This window comes from Phaethon aethereus (genome assembly GCF_964289735.1).
Source record: "Phaethon aethereus genome assembly, chromosome: 12".
Classification (NCBI taxonomy): Eukaryota; Metazoa; Chordata; class Aves; order Phaethontiformes; family Phaethontidae; genus Phaethon; species Phaethon aethereus.
The window spans coordinates 11,496,675-11,516,006 of NC_138588.1; the positions used below are offsets into that span (position 1 = coordinate 11,496,675).

The 19,332-nt window shown below is 36.1% G+C and overlaps 1 protein-coding gene across 1 annotated transcript in view; it reads right to left on the reverse strand.

The window, feature by feature from the left end:
- Positions 1-2,796: 2,796 nt before the first annotated feature.
- Positions 2,797-19,332, reverse strand: part of TRPM7 (transient receptor potential cation channel subfamily M member 7) — a gene marked incomplete at both ends in the record, with an annotated part of 49,735 nt that continues 33,199 nt past the window's right edge. The window contains 20 exons of the mRNA XM_082005066.1: positions 2,797-2,927; positions 3,893-3,999; positions 4,092-4,143; positions 5,184-5,389; positions 5,723-5,805; positions 6,145-6,428; positions 7,022-7,087; positions 7,176-7,226; positions 7,580-7,605; positions 8,304-8,341; positions 8,844-8,914; positions 9,308-9,389; positions 10,743-10,802; positions 11,669-11,745; positions 13,420-14,558; positions 15,027-15,159; positions 15,818-16,002; positions 16,885-17,017; positions 17,574-17,748; positions 18,858-19,142. Coding sequence (XP_081861192.1) covers positions 2,797-2,927; positions 3,893-3,999; positions 4,092-4,143; positions 5,184-5,389; positions 5,723-5,805; positions 6,145-6,428; positions 7,022-7,087; positions 7,176-7,226; positions 7,580-7,605; positions 8,304-8,341; positions 8,844-8,914; positions 9,308-9,389; positions 10,743-10,802; positions 11,669-11,745; positions 13,420-14,558; positions 15,027-15,159; positions 15,818-16,002; positions 16,885-17,017; positions 17,574-17,748; positions 18,858-19,142 — 3,384 coding nt within the window. The remainder of the gene's footprint in view (positions 2,928-3,892; positions 4,000-4,091; positions 4,144-5,183; positions 5,390-5,722; positions 5,806-6,144; positions 6,429-7,021; positions 7,088-7,175; positions 7,227-7,579; positions 7,606-8,303; positions 8,342-8,843; positions 8,915-9,307; positions 9,390-10,742; positions 10,803-11,668; positions 11,746-13,419; positions 14,559-15,026; positions 15,160-15,817; positions 16,003-16,884; positions 17,018-17,573; positions 17,749-18,857; positions 19,143-19,332) is intronic.

A 19,332-nucleotide genomic window follows, 5' to 3' on the forward strand; every position in this document is an offset into this window, starting at 1 on the left:
TCTGTAAATACCCTCTTAGCAGGAAAGTCACCGAAGAATTTCAGATTTTCGCTAAAAATAATTAGAGAACGTTTGAATTATATTCCTGTATTTAAGAACTAGGTCTTAAATAACAAGATACGCTGGTGTTTTGTTTTCGGATAGTTAACAGAAGTTCCGGTGCTGCTTCTATTTTCCTTCTCTTCAGTGATCTAAAGGAAATTTAAAAGCTAAAGGATCGCGACACTTCTCGATTCATAGAGCACTTCAAGAGCGATGAGGTTTCAGCAGAGGAGCGACACTTGGATGTTCTCGGCCAAATGAAATTACGTGGGGTAATCTTCGTGTTCCTACAGCCTGACATCAGTAAGATGTGGTATTATCCGAACAGTCAGGGTACTTCTTCAAACCAACTTGTCTTTTTCCTTTGCCACCACACTTTTCCCATGAGTTCCCTGAAGGATACTTAAAATTCATGATTGTTTTCTGCTAACGTGAAGGAGAAGATAATTTGTGAAAGCTTTAATTTCCCTTCCCTCAACTTAGACATAAGCTTCTCATATAATTCTAGCTGTAAGTCTCACAGAGTAAGCTAGGACTTATGCCAGAGAGATGTACAGAAATACGTACAGTGTTCACCTCTCCAAGTCTTGCATACATTCCCCAGCCCCGTTTGTCCCTTTTGGTCTTGGAAAGGCGTCAGGCCCCAGTCACTGCAACACTGAGCAGAGGGAACACTCCCCACTACCACACACCCCTATCACACAAGTCACATCTGTGTATTTTAAGAAAGGAGTCACAGGCAAAACTACTGAAGACTGGTATCACGGTTGTAAAAATGAACTGTGCCTTAAGTATTTGTCAGGAAACAAAAATTTTCCTAAGTTTTACTTACAATTTTCCCAGAACGGTTTTCCTATTTCATATGCTGAATTTGGTCACACTTTCACAACACCTGAGGCTCCTCTAGAAATCCTTCTCAATTTGAAGAGCCAGCCTCACTTACAGGATTAACTGTTGCTGTTACTTGGCTAAGAATCTAGCATTAAAAAGGTAGAAGTCAGTCTTGAATAACTGCCCATTACCTCACAGCAACAGAAGGGGATGCAGTCAGGCATCCAGGCAGCAGTTCTTAATTCAAAACAAACATTGTAAAGAGCTGTAAGACACTTTTGTCTCATTCATTCATTAACCCCATCATATACGTTTGTCTACTATGAGAGTTTGCACTTCCCCCACCCCCCCTAGTTTCTGGTGTTGGCCAAAGTTGAGATACCTCAAACGCAGACAACTGCTTTGATCCAGCATGGCAAATTCTACTTTTCCACATAAAGAGTTATTTAATTTCACTCAAATAACCTTTCAGACTAAGACGGACAGCGGAAGTCTGTAAACAAGAATAAATTTATTTTAGATTCTTTAAAGATTTAATGATATACAAAATGTATACAGTATTATATCCTTATAACATTTTACCTTTCCCCATCAAACATAAAACACCATTTAAACAGCTATTGTGTTCGTGCCTTAGGTCTGTATCTATAAGATACACTACTGAATAAAAAAATTTATAGAGCTATATGCTGCCCTTTTAATTAAAAATTACAAATTAGTACCTATGTAACAAAACAAAAATCGCAGCATGAAACTTCAGTTGGACAACAGTTTTTCTTGCTGAATGCTCAACAATATTTGGGACACTTAAATTACATTTTATTGGCATGAAGGTGCATTGCAATCTCCCGTACTTTACATAATGCTAATCCAACCCTAGTCTCTTTTAAATAAGTACCACAAATAACATAACATTAAAGATGTTTTCTACACAATTTTAAATACATTTAAAAGTTATGTGTACATTCGGTTTTGATATACTGGTTTTACGAGATCTTTGGAAGGCATAACATCTGAAGCAGTCACTACATACGAGGAAAAGCACTTCCAACTTGTGTTCTTACAAGGCAACTTACTTGGACCAGTACATACTATTTCTTCTATTAAATATGATTATACCAGTCTATCATGGCTTTGTTACTATTTGACAGTGACTTGATAAAATTGAAATGTATAAAACAAGAAATTTCATTATGCACAATTAGGGCTCTAGTCCACACACACACACACACACACACACAAAAAATCACAAAAACAAACCAAAAAACAACAATAACAACAAAAGCTTTACAGCCATGAAGCTGAATCCTGATTCAGGAGACTCTCTCTCTCTCTCGGAACAGATCAAGTTCCTACCTTCAACCTCAGCCTACTGGCATCATATATACACCTCATTTGGCTCTGTCCTCTTCAAAAGGCCAGATTAAAGACATCTGGTGAGAAAAGATTAGTGGAATACTTCCAAAAACGCTCAAAGAATACTCTGGCATTACAGAGGTAGGTGCTTTCTCCCGTCTTTTGCTGATTAACAGTAAGACAGCTGCCAAACAGACAAATGCTTTACCTTAAAACATCAACTACCAAAAACCTTTTGGTTGAAGGCATATTGCACACCCACAGGACTACAGAGAGAAAATCCTCCACTAAACCAAACCAAACCAAACAATAAACCTTCTGCTAAAAAGCCCCTTTAAAAATATCTTAAATACTTGTCATTATTCCACCTTTAAAATGATCAGCAGCCAAGCTGTTCTCTGTAGACGGTTGTTAGGTCCTCAGATTATGGACCAGCCAAAATTCCACTTAGAAGACAGAAATCCTTGGTTTGACATATCTTTCTTTTAATTATAGTGAAGGAAAGATAAGTGACAACTTTGTGACATTCCATGAAGTTTGGATGAAGCCACTCATTTGGTCACATCATCAGAGCATCAGACGAATAGAATTAGCTGAATCAGATTCTTTGGTGCAGCTTCCAGGCTGAATTGTCAATTCAGGGGAATCATCCTGAGGAAATATGATCTTGTCAGGTGTGTAATCATTCCTCTTCAGATCTGTACAAACAAAATTAAGTCATATTGATAACAATTTCTTGAGATAGTAGAATCAATTGGACATAAAAGTCTTTCAAAGAATAGGGTATGGATATGTACTTATAAAGAAGAATTCCTCACTATGGACTGTATCAAAAAAGGATGTTTTTATCATATGAGTAATTGGAAGCCTAAAGCTCTGCTTTAAAAAGTGATGGAAACCTCAAAATTTTATTTATAGATACTACAGTATTGAGTCAACTTTCCATGGAAATCGAGTTCTTCCACAATGCGTTTTGATGTTACCAGGCTTTACAACTCAGATTTAAAACAGATGACCTCTCTTCATGTGACAAACAACCTGGAAGAGAAGTGTGAAACAGGCAGGAATCATGAGAGTTCCTTATGTTGTTCTGCTGGAGTCTAAAAGCCTGATACAGAGAAACAATTTCAAGGTTTGAGATGAGTGTACTGTAGTCCATGCAGCAAAAATATCTGGAATTGAAGGTTTTTAACAGAATTATTTTCTGCAGATCTAGATATGTTTTTAAAAACAAACAAACAACAACAAAAACAAACACCACAAATAATTAAAAAAAACCCCACACAACACACCCACAAAACCAAAAACAACAAAGAAACACATGCACCATTTTGTTTAAAAAGCCTGAAGATTTGCAATCATCTTGACCTGCTTTCCCTACTTTTTCTACAACCTTTTATCATTTTTTTACTTTACCTTCTTAAGTCTTAATCAATCTATTCTACCTTCCTCAAATACTGTGTATATGGATATAGAATACATAGATGTTCTTAATTACTTCATCTGGGATTTTAAAATGGCATATAGTTTTAAAAGTAAAATTACAGAACTGCTACTTATTACTTACTCCCACTTTCACAGCATGACATTAACTATTTCATTACATATCATACAACACTTCATGACATGAGTACCTCAGAAGCAGAAATACAGCAACTCTTACCAGGAAGTTTAAGTTTCCTGCAGCAGGAATTACAGTGATGCTTCGCTCTGAAGTTTTTTATTGCATCCTCTCCCAAATTGGCTGGACCAAACACCATATCATATGACCTTTGAAATAAAAGTGGACATAAACATGGGTTGCATGTATTCTCTGATGAAAATTTCATAATACTTTTCTTTAAATCCTTCTTTAACCTTACCTTTTTTCTCCAGCTTTTATCACAGAGGGATCTGTCAAATTTTCACCAACACCTTCAGACAGCACATGAAGAGAAAGTTAATCTGATACATTACATAAATGCATTAATATTGAAAAGCCTTGGTATCCTTAGCTATGACTTCTCAGCCTCCCCAAGAATAAAAGCAGGAAAAAAAAAAAACCCAAAACCAACCCAAATGATATGTGTTACTCTACCCTTACGAAACTAAACAAGTGCTTTGTACTTCTCAGATTTCTTCCACTTGTTTTTACATCCGCCTGCAATTCCTAACTTTAGTTTTCACCCACAAGAAAGATGTTTCCTATATAGTTCTCACAGCCGGAAAGACTGACACACAATTTAGGATAAATACAGCTTACCATATTGGCACTACACGAATGTGCCAAAAAAAATGGATTTTTTTTATGATGCATATCGTTAGGAAATTATGTATATATTTATATTCCCTGTGTTGCTGTAAGATCTAATGCTATATTAGAGCAATGAAACTGGTGAACTGTCTAGACCACAAATCTTACAAGGAGCAGCTGAGGGAACTGGGGTTGTTTAGCCTGGAGAAAAGGAGGCTAAAAGGAGACCTAATCGCTCTCTACAACTACCTGAAAGGAGGTTATAATGAGGTGGGTGTCGGTCTCTTCTCCCAAGTAACAAGCGGTAGGACAAGAGGAAACGGCCTCAAGTTGCGCCAGGAGAGGTTTAGATTGGGTATTATGAGAAATTTCTTCATGGAAAGGGTTGTCAAGCATTGGACCAGGCTGCCCAGGGAAGTGGTGGAGTCACCATCCCTGGAGGTATTTAAAAGACGTGTAGATGTGGTGCTTAGAGACATGTTTTAGTGGTAGACTTGTCTGTGCTAGGTTAATGGCTGGACTTGATGATCTTAAAGGTTCTTTCCAACCTAAATGATTCTATGATTAAATAAGACAACCATAGATTCGGATTAACTAGACCAAGCTGCACTAAATAATGCTTGTTTTATTACAGGCATAGAAATTCTTAATAAAATGCTATCACAAGAGAAAAATCCACAAGAGAAAAGCCCCAATCCCTATTTCAAAATAAGGACATTACCTTGCAGATCTAGTACCAACAATTCTCCTCTTGTATACTCATAAGTCCAATGGCTAAAAGCTAGCATAACCTCCTCTAGCATGTTAGTTGGAATTATTTCATCACCGTTATTGTTGTTATATTTTCTAAACTCTCCAGTCATGCACTCTTCAACTGCAAACCACTGGCCAGCAGAGTGGCAATATAACAGAAAAACTTCCAGGAACCTAGTAAAAAGCATACTTAATGAATATATTTCCAAAATAAATATATCATATATATCATAACTACTAGATTTTTATTTGATTTGCTAATAATTTAGGTAATTTGAAACTATTATACAAAGTTATTTATATTATCACACTGGGCTAGAATTGGTGCAAAAAGTATCAACAGAAAATACTGCCAAGGATAATTCTGCTTGACACATTCATAGTAATGTTCTGAGATGTATATCCACATATCAGTACCTTAATGTATTTGATCCATCTGTTAAAAACCCTGTAGACATTCTTCCATGTCAAAAGCATGCAACATAATGGAAGTTTAAATACACTCACCTTGGGGAGTACGGAATGGATTTGGGCTTCATTTGATTGAAAGCAAAGGTGAGCTTCTGTGCTGCCCTCTGCTGTTGAATCTCCTACAATTCAAAGCCCGAAGTTCATTAACTGCATTATATGACAGGGAACATTAAAGAGCCAAAAAGGCAGCAGGAACAGTGAGTGTCTGTTCCGCCAAGACAGTGTAACAAATTACTTGATTGTTAAATTATGTCTACATTTTAAGAATTTAAGTTCTTCGATTAAGTAAACCATACTGAAGAAGTTTTTAACCCTTTAGCTCATACAGAACCCCAAACTAATCTTTTTTTAGTGAGTATATACTGGGGGGCAGAGGGGACATCAGCAGCAGCAAGAGGAAATGCTGTTTAACATATAATACCTGTCTATGTTTAATAATTGACAAGGATAAAACTTACTCTCAAGCACAAATGTAACACAGTGTCCTCCTTATAAATGCTTGACCAAGTATTCACAACTTCAGGAAGAAAAGACTTGATGATATAAAGATGCCCTGATTTCAGGATATCATATTCTGACCATGTGCATACTACTTTAAGAGCTCGACGTAAACCTCCTCCCATCTCCTCTTTACTTAAAAATTCAATTTTAGCACAGAGTCCTAGTTGTGACCAGGAAGACATGCTGTTGTTCAAGATGCTGGGAGAACTTTCTTCAAGGCGATACACAGTGACTGGTTCACCTATGTTACAACACAAAAAGGAATGACTGCATTTAATTTTCCAAGTTTAAAATCAAAAGCATTGAAAATCTAGTTTCTTAGGTTTCAACATGCTGCAGTGTAAGTTGTTACTAACATCCTGAATTAACAAAAAAATTTGAACTACCCAGTGGGAAGACCCCTCTCCAACCTCTTTCATACAGTTCTACAGCAGTTTTGTCCTCCTAATTAGAACTATTAATGACACTGTTCAAACAGCATTAAGAACACTGAATAAATGTCTGTTTACACTTTATACAAGTCAAGACAACTTAAAGGAATCCTTCCAGAATGGTTTATTATAAAAAGTGTTAGTACAATACTACCATCGCTGTATCACCATGAGGACAACTACAATTAAACCTCGATTTCATAATGAAGTGAGCTGCCCAAGAAAAGGTGTCATACTTATTTATATTTTTGAGTGTTGCAAGACAGACACTAGACTTCTTGCTCTGAGCATGTGCAAAATTTGGCTTCATCATTCTATATTATAAGGAATCTGTACAGGCTTTACTTCTGTTTTCTTCCCCAAAAGACCAGAATGAACCAGCAACAAGAAGTATAATTCTTACCTCTCGGAGGCACAGGAGTGAATGGAATGCTCTGTGATAATCTCATCAAGTTATTTCTTTCTACAGCTAGAGGAAAATTACAGCATTCGTTAAAGTTTAGGGATCTAATAAGTGTCATTAAAAATATGAACATTAGTTCCTAAGAGGGACTGACCTGAGTAATAGTAATTGATATCCATGATAGGCTTGAAAGGAGAAGCAATACCTGAAATATATTTTTAAAATAAATAAATAAAAAAAGACACTGCTTGCCACCTGTATTGTGTATTACAATTACCACATGCAAAGAACACCTGACTAGGAACTACAGTTTGAAAAAGATTTGCTGTGCAGAAAATGAAGTATCATGCTTAGCTCGTCAGTACCTCCAAGGAGGAAAAATTTTAAAATGGTAGTGCTGAATAGTAGGCTATTTACTTAAAAAAAACCCCAAAAACCCACACTGTCATGCAGCCATTAAGTTTGAAATTATCAGGAGTTAAACACATTCTCATGCAAGACTGAAACAGTTGCTCATATGAAAAGCTCCCAGCTTCTTTATAGCAGAGGCAAACTTACCATTCAATGTATCTTCTTCAGACGGCCTGTGAAACGTCACAAAACCAAGAGTCATTGGTTCTTCTAAAATTATTTTGTATTCATGGATTCTGACACATCCTAGGTCACCTTGTTAACCTCACAGTACTGCTTTTACTCTATTTTTCAAGGGCAGTACAGGTTTCTTAATTACAAAACAGTAATAGAAGGCTGTTAAGTAATCTCATGTTTTTTGAGCTATACTTTAAATACCACCAAGTCACGCACAACATTATGTAAAGTTTGCATCACAAGAGCTCGTTCCCACAGAGGTGCTTTAGTTAAAACTTGTCCACAACAGCTTACCCTTCTGTTATCAGATTAATAAGGTAATGGCTTTAACAGTTAACTCAGGGGATAATTGTTAACAAGAGCAATGTCTGCACAATTTCAGAGAACATTTACAGTTTGAAAGGTTGGGTAAAGACCTTTACCAGGAAGCTAGCTCGTTAACAAGTGTCAACACAGTCATTTTCATTTAAGGGCATGTTTTGCACTCTGACATGTGACCCCATTAATCTAAATAGAACCTGTCAAAGCATTCCAGTGAACACACTCAGTTATTTATTAGAGAAAAAAAAAATAAATCTTGTTTTTTTTATTAAACACAACTGAATACCACTATAGCCAAAGACAACCACCTAAAAGAAAACCAAATCAAAATATGGACTAATAAAATTGCTCCATTAGTAGAAAGCTTACTTACATTTGACTGCTATTTGAAGGTCTACCTTGTAACCAATCCTTTAAAACAAAGGAGAAGAAAAACAAAGGTGGTTTCAGTTTTGTAAGGAAAACATAGTATATTTAATTGGAGGTGGGGTAGTAATGTGTTTTAAGATCCTGCAGTACAGCCTGTTTATCAGAAATATTTCACCAGGCTGTACTGAACTGCAGCTGAATGGAAAGACTCAAATACAACTGAGGAATGGTAGCTACAGTTAGGAGAATAGATGAGGCTATATATTCACTACTGTTTTATGGATTATATAAATAATTCTTTTCTTAAACAAAAAGTTGGTTTTTTTCCATAAACAGGAAGCAGCATGTTTTCATAGCAAGAACATTCACAATATGCAGTAGAGATCGTGCACAACTTCTTCCCTCAGTCAAAACAGATCCCCTTCTGTTGCCTCCTTGAACAAATGAGTCCACAAATTAGTATTATTCTTTACACAATCTGTTTCTTTTCCTTTATTTGTTCAGTTTCTAGTTCTGCTTAACAACAAAAAAGGAGGATACAAACCGTGAGTAATGCTGCTTTAGAGTCTACTTGCTGAGTGTCTTCACTCGATGCTCTTCTACTCTTGCTGTATACTATGAATGAAAGAGATTTGTAACTGAACAAAGAACGGCATGTGTCATTGTTACTTACCTATTTCCTAATAGGGTCAGCAACTAGACAGCTTACTGTGGCTCTCAAAAAAAAAAAAAGCCTGATCCACAACTATCTGATCTTTACAAGTTTCCACCATAGTCCTGACTAGATCACTTAGCTTTTTATGGCTCTAGCTATCTGTGGCAAATACAAGGCAACAGACCTAAGCTGGCATGACTAGAAGAGACACAATGAGACACAGGAGTAGATTCAAGTAGCATCAATCATGAAAGTATTGAATTTTCTGTGTTTTCTTTGTATGTTACAAGAATATGCATTATCAACACAATTTAGAGATAAAATTAGGTCATTTGAAAAGATGACACACTTACGTTGTTCTGAATGGACTGCCAGAGGGTCAGTAAACCCACCGCAAGAACTAGATTGTCTTAGGCCACAGTCAGTTTGAAGACCCTACCAAAAAAAATACACACATATCATTAGTCAGCATTATCATTATTTTCAACTACTACTCTTTTGGCACACAGTCTGCCCAGTTTTCTTTTCTAGGACTACCTAGGATTTTTTTTTCCTTAAACTTCTGGATATACCTCAAACACCTTGCTGCACAAAAATGCACAAGTTGAGCGCATAGCTCGGTTAAAATGCTCTTCACAGTAACCATCAGCTCTAACATTTTCAGGTGCACATTAAGACTACTGACCCATACTGGAAGAGTTCTTTTAAAGAGAGTGTTACAACAGGATACAACTACTGAAATGTATGTTACACTGGATCTCTACAAGCATCAAGTTCAGCTATTCTGTCACATGCCTTTGTTAACTATCAATTCTCATTTAAGAACATGGCTCTGGCAGAAACTAAAGTTCAGTTTGAACCCACTGAAAATAAAACAAAATCTAGAGAAGTCTTGCCACTTAAAAACCTAGTTTATGAATGGAATTTCCTCATGGATATATTCCCGAGTAATAATTACATACTTTCTGAGTATCTACTGAGCTTTTGACAAGAAAATATTTGTTTTGCAAAGGAGGAGAAAGGCAGTTTCACCATAAACTAGAATTACACATAGACTGGCATAGGGCTGGAACGTTCCTCACAACCAGCCTATTAATTCCAATGGTTAGCTGAATAAAATGTAAAAATTTAAGATTTTGAAGAATAAAACCCCAAGAACTTGGAATGTTATGCCCTGATTTTAATTCCAAGATTTATAAGAGTTAGGAAATTGTCACCACCCTTTTTCACCCTTCCCTCTTAAGGAATACACCCACACACACCTAAACACGCATGTGTGTATGCGCGTATACATCGTATACAAAAAAGTGTGTACACACAAGAATGCAACGCAGAATGCACCTGCTGAAAGTGTCTTCTGAAGACCCATTTTTTAGGTCTATATGCATTTCAGTGTTCAGTATGTGTTCATCTTCAGCATCTTACAATCAATGACTGTATGGCCTACATGAAAGATTAAGAATCAAACCTGTCCCACCAGTCAAGATGGGACAACCCTATTACTACACATCTGAGAACAGCAGTACCGTCTGGAAATGCTGCTGGAGTTTGTAACCCAATAGTACCAAACACTGGAACTATTTAGACCTATGTCAAGGAGACATCCAGCTGTATTTGTAGGAAGGTTCAACTGTACAACTTCTTTTTTTTCCTTTTTAAAAATCACGATCAGGGTTTAATTACAGATAACGATATAACAAAACAGAGTTCCCTGTCTTTGCTGTGAAGAATACATTCTGTATCTGGTGAAAATAATGTCTCCAATAAATGTAAACCTTCTTTACTTACTTGAAGTCTGGTTGTCTCTATACCCTCTAATATAGCTTTTTTGAAGTCCTCCTGTTGCTCCTATTAAAAAACCAACCAAACAAACAAAAACCAAACAAATTGCAAACATTGTTACCAAAAAACCCATGTGAAAAATACAAACACATAAAATGCTTTCTGTTCACACATTATACTTATCAGAAAGTCCAGAAGGAGCAACTTAGCAGAACACCGACATGGCAAATGGTCATAATGCAATTCTTAAATCAGATTCTCCCCCGAATGAGGGGTAACTGCAAATGGTAACTTTTATTTACTAACTTACCTTAACAGCTACAATGAGGAAACTAGGTTTTTTTATATATACATCATAGCACTTGGAGGACAGGTTTGTTACAATTAATCACTTTCCATTTAGTTATTTCTATTATTCTTTAAGAAAATGGAAATTATTATTTTAGTTTATGACAAGTATTAAAAAGGCCTTTTCTTCTTGGAAGCATAATGAACAATGTCACTTTTTAAAAATCTTACACGCTATCATCTTGCTCTATAAAATACCATGTAAATTACTGAAGTCTTCCAAAATGCTGTTCTTGAAATTTATGAGTGTCAAACGTTTAATTAAACACTAATTATGGGATATATCATTTTATCTTAATTCACAGTTGTAGTCATCTCAGCTTTCATAACCTCAGATCTTATTTAATATTTCATTAGGATCATATTATGAAGCAACAGTTATGTGATGTGTAGTTAAGGTTGCACAAGTTTTCACTCGATTTTTTTTAAATCATAAACCAGATACGCATTCCTTCCAACCTGCATTTTGCAAGTTCTTAGACTGTATTTGCTCTTAGACTTTTTTAAACATACTGTGAAGTTACAGTTAAAAAAAAAAAAGTTATCTCCGCTGATATATTTGACAGAAAGTCTTCCATGCTTACCTCAATATCAACACTTCTTTCTTTAATTTTGCTTGCTGCCTCTTTAAACCGCTGTAACTCCATGCTGTCTCTGTGACCTTTGACACAGTGAATTGAAAAAGAGTATTCAAAAATCAAAGGCATCCTCCAATGTTCTGACCATGCCAATAATCTGCATCACCATAGCAAAGGATTACAAACCATCTAAGTCCTGGGTGCCTGTTTGCACTAGAGAAGACCTTCCAAACACACTTAAGTAAAAATCAGTGTAACAAAATATTAATGTGAAACTATTGCTTTTCCCACATTAAGGCGTGGATTGCCACAATTCAAAAAGTAAAACTAACAGTTAAAAATTTTACTCAAGCGTATGCTCCTCGCCCAAAAGGAACACAGCAGTCCAAATTATAGTATTTTTACGTAGGTATGATGAATGAAGGAAAAGCAGACAGTTTTCTTGAAGCAGCTTTTACAATATACCCTTCATCCTCCCAGCTGCAAGAAATACTTCTCAGAATTTTACCAAGCATGTGGCTTTCTAATGAATGAAAACCTACTTGGATTCACAATGGAAAGCTGCACTGTATCAGAAGTTTTATAAAATGCGGACAGTAAGAATGAAGAGTATGTTCTAAATGCTACAGATGTCAGACGACCACACACTAAAAATTTGGCTCCAGTAAAATAAGTATAGTTAGTATTCAAAGTTATTAGTGGTGAAGTACATTTAAAGATTAGATAGAGTTACGCAATCACTGTCCACTATTTCTATTTAGTCTTGCTTTCTGAATTTAAAAAACGTTTTCCTTTTTTTAAACCATGAGGAAATTATAAACAAACTGCTAGTGAGTGTACAAACACGTAGAGACTCCTCCTATGCAAATCTAAAAATGCTACCGCATGAAGGTAACTTCTCTGAACTCCAAGTTTCACAGCAGTAGAATAAACTCTTCTCTAAAGATGTGTATTTTTGCATCCTAAACAAGCCTTTGGAAAACAGAGACATCCCTGAACAACTGGGGCATGACAACACCTCTGAAAGCAACCTGACAATTCCAGATTGTCATCTTCTGCTATACACTAGGTGTACTTAAAGCATTATCTACTTCACAGAAATCAGTTAGTAAACCCACACCTGTGTTTTGTAATGAATCTGCCACTGTTTTACCATTCAAATATGCAGGTGAATAACCAAAAACGTGCACCTTTTTGCTGTTAAGCAAAACTTGAGGGGCGGCATAACGCTGTATTTAATAAAAGGACTTTCGAAGCTTCTAAAATGACTGCCAAAATATACATTAGCCTAGGCAACAGTGGAAGATCCCAGTCATAACAGTGTTTAGAAACATAGTATAGGAGGATCCCTCAGCTTGACACAGATACCACAAAGGTATTTGTCCAGGATTCCATCAGCCTAAGAAGTCTTCTCTAATTACGTCAAGAAATAGACAATATTTTTAATTTATGAAATGAGAAGGTAAGAGCTTTACAATGAATCACAAAAAAATTTGTCTACAATGCCCGTACCAAGTTGTAGAGCTGCTAATTGCACAAAACTGCTATAACTCAACAAAAACGCGAATGTTTTTCAAAAAAAATATTGTCTATGTGACAGAATTATAAAGAAATGATAATATAAGTAAAAAAAAATTCAAGCATCATAGGGAAATTAGAGATGTTAAAAGCAATAAAAAGCAGAGCAAAATGGTAGAATAAAGTCACCTGCAACCGGAATACACCCAAAATACTATACAATTCTTGATAAGTCAAACCTTGTGGCTTAGATTTGGTCCACAGTTTATGAAGTAGTCCCATAAGGATGTTAGAACATAAATCTTGGTTTTGTAGTTCCATTGTATGGACATGCTGATTTTTGGAAAGTTCATCTTTAATATTCAATTTTCCATGTAAGCCACCACAGTTGACTGTTGACGTCAAGTTGCCAGTTGACAGAGAGAACTTCATTTGGGGGTTGTTCTTCAGTAAGTTGACAGGGGACTGGTGATCACATTTGTCAACTCTGCAGCTGTAGTTATCATTAGTGTCACTCTCATCATGAATAAAACCACAATTAATGTATCCTCCATTTTCAACACACGGTTGGGTGAAAGCAAGGCAAGCAGAGCCAGAAGCAAGAGGATAAGAGCAGCTAATAATGACTTCAGGACATTCAGAATCTACTTTGTTATACTTACCCACAAATGCACCAAATTCTACATTATTATCTCCTTCTGTAGCTTTAGAGAAAACAGTCTCTTCATGCTTTGCTGAAGAATCCAGCTGACTTTTGCAACTGGGCCGAGATGGAGTGCTAACAAAAAATTTAGCTGTTGGGGATGTTACATGTGGCATGCTGTTGGATGAATTGCCTAACTTTTTACTTTTACTAATGGATTTTGAGGTCTCTGCAGCCTGTATTCGTTGGCGAAGTTCTGGAGGGGAAACAGCACTTGAAAATAAGGCACTGCTGGAGGAACCTGCCTCTTGAAAGTTTATTTCTTCTCTTCGGGGAACTGGAGCTAACTCCTGACCAATTGTCTTGTGTTGGACTTCTTTTTCATCACGTATAGAAATGTTACAGAGTAAAGCATTATTACTTTCAAGGCCTCCTTGTGGAAAAGAACCAAAGACATTTCCAATGCTGTGCTTTTTCCACACAGAAGATCTTAGAGAGCCATCCTCAATGAGGTTTTGTGCCAAATGTTTTGAAATGCTCAATTCCCGTGTGATTTCATTATGAACCTTGCTAGCTTCTGAAGCCTTCTGTGCAGTCAGTGTTTTCAGAGTATCCACAGTTAGAGCAGAGAGATCCTGTAGGTGGCCAATCTGTGAATCTAAAGACTGTAATGACCGTTTTATGTAGTTGACACGATCACCAACTTCCTTTATCTGAATGCACATTTGTTCCACCCTAAGAAAAATCAAATTATGAAGTAGCTATGAAAGGTATTTTTCTCAATATGCAAAAGAAACATCTTTTCAACTCTTTCTGCCCATTTAGCAAGAAAAAGCCTCTGAAATTTCAAGATGGCATACACTATAGTGTTGGACTGTTTTGTAATACAACATTTGTACATACTTTGGAATCACAGAATTAACAAACACATCAATAAGAGGGCCTACAGGACTTTTCCAAATTCCTCAGTTTATTAAAACATCATGAGAAACTAAATAATATGATTGCCTCAGCTTACTGAGTGCTGCTATGGATCAGGAAACACCAATCACATTATTAGTTTCTGCATACCAATGGAAAGACATCATCTACAGTTTACATACTTGCGTTCTTGAGCTGCATTTTACCCCCCCTTAAAGCCCATTTAAAAATGCAAAAGTTCTAAACGTCTCTATTCAGAAATTTAATGTGTAAATATTCTACCGTTCAAACGTGACTCGAATTCTCTCCTCACTTCCAGAATGAAATTTATCATCCTTTTCATTGAAATACATCTCAACACACAGCTCTTCAAAATCATGAAGTTTCTTTTGATCTTCTTCTGTCAGGAAGAGTTCTAAAGAGAGATTAAACAGTTAAGAAGATGCACATATAGTGAAGTAGTACAGGTGCTAGTGTTAAAAATAAAAAACAAACAAAAAACAACAAAAACACAGTGCCACCTAAGACTCCTCCTCTCTCCTTGCTAGAAAAAAGTTCAAGGTCAAAGATTTCCACTAAAATAAAAATCAGAATAGTAATTCTAAGAGGATCTGTGCACAATATTATCATTCCTTATGCTCCTACCCTCCAATCCCTTTTTCTCTGAGGCAGAAGCTACATTCCTTATCGGGGTCTTATAATCTGTGGTACTTCTTTTTTCCCTTTAAAAGTTTCCAAATGGTTTCCAGTAAGAACAGAAGTTTTCCAGAAAGCAAAAAAAAAAAAAATTTCTTCCCCCATTAACACTAACAACAAATCTAATCTTGTTTTTATTTTTGTCATAAGTTAATTTGACTGGAGATTTCTAGAGGCTGTGCATTATACCCTTCTTAAAACACTGGGACTTTGAACAGAATTACAGACTTACTCAATATTAAAACATGGAAAATTAAGACCTACTTTGACTTTCTTGAGAATATACATTACAAGCAAGAATATAGCACTTTTCTGACCGTTTGCTTTAATCACATCAAAAAAGCTACTGCAATTTTTGGGATAAAAACTGTTCATACTTGGCCCATCTGAAGTCTTGTCCGTCTTTCTTCTTTTACATATGCAACAGAACAGGGAAGCCATGTGGCTAAGAATAATAAGTGGTGGAGGCAGAACAGGTTTTTCATGGTAGGCCATAATGAAATGATAACGTTGATACTTCCACACAATGTTTGAAATTGCCTTGACTTGTAAATACACATTGCTGAAAGGAAACAGAAAAGCATTAACACATGAAAGTAGTTTTTGGGATGGTGGGAGGGTGTGTGCACGCGCGTGTGGGGTGTTGGGGGGGGGGGTGTTTGTTGGGTTTTTGTGGGTTTTTTTTGTTTGTTTTTTGGGTTTTTTTTACATTTTGATAACAAACTTGAATTCTGAAGCTATTTAAGTGAGAGACAAAAGCACATGCTTGTCTTTTACTGCAAAATTATTTCAGTGGAAGTTGGAAACATAGTCAAGAAAACACCATGATACAAAGCAAGGAGAGGGTTAAAAAAATTCTCTCATCTGGTAACATCTCAGTACCTTTCCTCAGAAATAAGTTACAGTGAGATTAAATATCCAGTTTGCCAAACAAAAAAAAAACCCAAAAAACTTATTTCTAACTAAACCCATTTTTTTTTAATATCAGAATTGTGAATTCTGCAGTCTCCCATTCTCATTGAGCTGCTCATTCCCATAAATCAAACATTTGCAGAGTGTAGAAGACTAATTACTCTACTACAATTCAAGTCAACCAACTAGACAACATCAAATGAATTTAGAAACAACAGTCACTACACAAAGAAACATTTTTTTTTTGCTTTCCAACACAGAGGTGTTACAAAATGCTTTTAAATTCTCTTAAAACTTCCAATTCCCCTGGCCTCATAGATGTGACATGTACCAGTCACATCACACACTTCCCTACTTAATCACGGACTTGCAGTGAGGAAAAGACAAAGACCAGCCTTAGAACCTGAAAATACTTCCAGCAAATGGGACTGCTTTGAACTGGCATCAGTTGTTCTTATCTTGTTGTCTTATTGCAGTGAAATAGAAATTTATCAAAGGATTATCAGAAATTAACAGTTATCCAAATACTTACTTGAAAAATGCAATAAGGAGATTAACCATAATTATGTACTGTACAAAGAGGTAGACAGCTTGAAGAAATGGGGTCAACCATGTTCCTGGGCCACAGAGATGAGCAACTTTTTCATCAGAATTATTTGCACATACTGTGTTGGGGAAAAAAAAAAAAAGACACAGAGAAAATACACGCAACTTTTAGAACTCCCACCAGTTGGGCGGGAGGGCACAGAGATCACTTACAAAGATTGCAACAACCAACTATCATGCACTGGTTCAGCAATTACGCCTCCATGCATTTAGGAATACAGTAGAAAAATACAGGATACAAAGTTTCTGGTTAATACTATGATATCATCATATTATCAGATTTTTTTAAAAAGCATAATGCAGCACCACAGCCTAAATTTTGGCATGACAGGTCTGGGGAAAAATTCCAAAATCTTGCTAGGAATAGCCTTGTGAGAAATTGTGATTAAGTAGAGTTTTCATTCTAAGCCATTCAAGCTTTGTAAAGGATAATGAAAATGTCAAGTCAAGAAGTTATACAGCTGCAACGCACAAAGAGGAGATAATCCAATGAATGGAATCAATGTCAACAATACTGGAAATTTCATTTCATAAAATTTGAATTTCATAAAACCTTGACAAGATCTTATCAAAGTAAGTTTTCTCCTTATTTGCTTCAAAATTGCAGTGTCTTACCATCAATTTCATAGGCATACACTTCACCAAAAATCATCCAGTATGGATGAAACACAATATCTCTAGCAAGAGTCCAAGACGGTGCCTCATCAGGATACAATATTGCCTTCCTGGGAACACCAAAACTAAGTAGTACAAGTGCCATAATCACCACAATGTAAAACATGTTGGCCACCTATTAACACAAAGAAGTCAGTTAATTCATAAGGTCATAATTATGATTTCACAATTTTAAACACTTCTATAGTGACAGTGTGAGCTTGATGAACTCTATGTATTATAGAAGGAAAAGTCTACAACACTTAGATTTCAGTCAGAAAATTGTTAAAAAAACCCTGTAAAAAAATTGGCTTTTTCCTGTGCTTTCTTCCAGCACATTTAGTATCCCCCGCCAAAGGCAACTGAGAGTACTTCCTTTGTAACTCCAATACCTATTATGTGGATGAGTAGCAGCTGATAAAGAGAAACATTCCTTCCTAAATGCACCCAACAGCTGCACAAAATGCAGAGGTTGTTTTTCAAGGACTGAAACACAGAACCTATGCCTCTTGCAAGAGATCAAAGTGAGAAATGAGCAACTTGATGCCCTCATTTATAAGGAATGGCAGGGTTCAACTTTGTAGGAACCATTTTATAAGGGGAAGAAACGCAAACACTCCTTCCACCTTCAGATATACAGTTCTCAAGCCTTAACGTCTCCTTTAACATTTAGAACAGCTCACTGACAGTAAAGCCAAGTTATTTATTTTTACATTTAAACAATGTGAATATTTTTTGTGTGAGAGAATACAAGAACAGAGCCACAATCTATTCCCAGTTTTCCAAAGCCCAGAATACAAAGGTGCTTTAGGACTCATAACAAGTTAAAGTCTTGCACTAAAGAGCACAAAGACAAGAAAACCAAGACTATAGATAAATCTCAGACTCAAAAGGCAAGCAACGCTAGATGAATCAAGAAAAAGGCATCATCATCATCATATTCATTCAAACCTCTGACATCTAAGAACAAAACAGGCCAGAGAAGGAAGATTTGCCAGCTTTTTACAGATATGTGATAGAGAAAGCTCCATAAAAAAGGAAGCCTTCTAGTCAGTGCTTGTTTTGAAACACAGGAAGTTATATTCCAGTTAGCTAATTCTGCCCATCAAGTTCTTGATATACTACACCTGGATAAACAACCTTTTTCTACATAAAACTTTGAGAAAGTTGTAAATGGATGCAGCAAGAAAAACGTATTTCAATTGGGGGGGGAAAAAAACAACCAGTTGCAAAAGTAGTACTTACCATTTTCCCAATCATCATAACATAAGGGCCAGCCTGTTGATTTACAGCTAGAAAATCCAGTAATCGCACATACCAAAAAATTATATTGAGACAGTATGTTATTCGTCCAGCAACAAAGACATAATTTTCTCTGTAAGTGTTTTCACCAAAATTCCCCTTTGCTCCAAATCTTAATGCAAATCCGATGAAGAAAGTGACAATGGCAACTGTGTCACTGATATTGAAGTAATCGCTGAACCACACTTTAACCTTCTGATTAATCTTCCCAGCCTCTGACATAAAAATCTGCAATAAAAATAAGAGTCAGGTCTGCTCACATTTATTGTATATGGACCAACACTGAAATATATGAATCGGTAATATTTTTATACTTGCAAAAATAAAATATCTATTCAAATGGATAACTGGTTTACACTGAGGAATCAAAACCAGTATTTAAGTGTGTCAGCTTCACAACAAGGACAAGGAGGTTGTA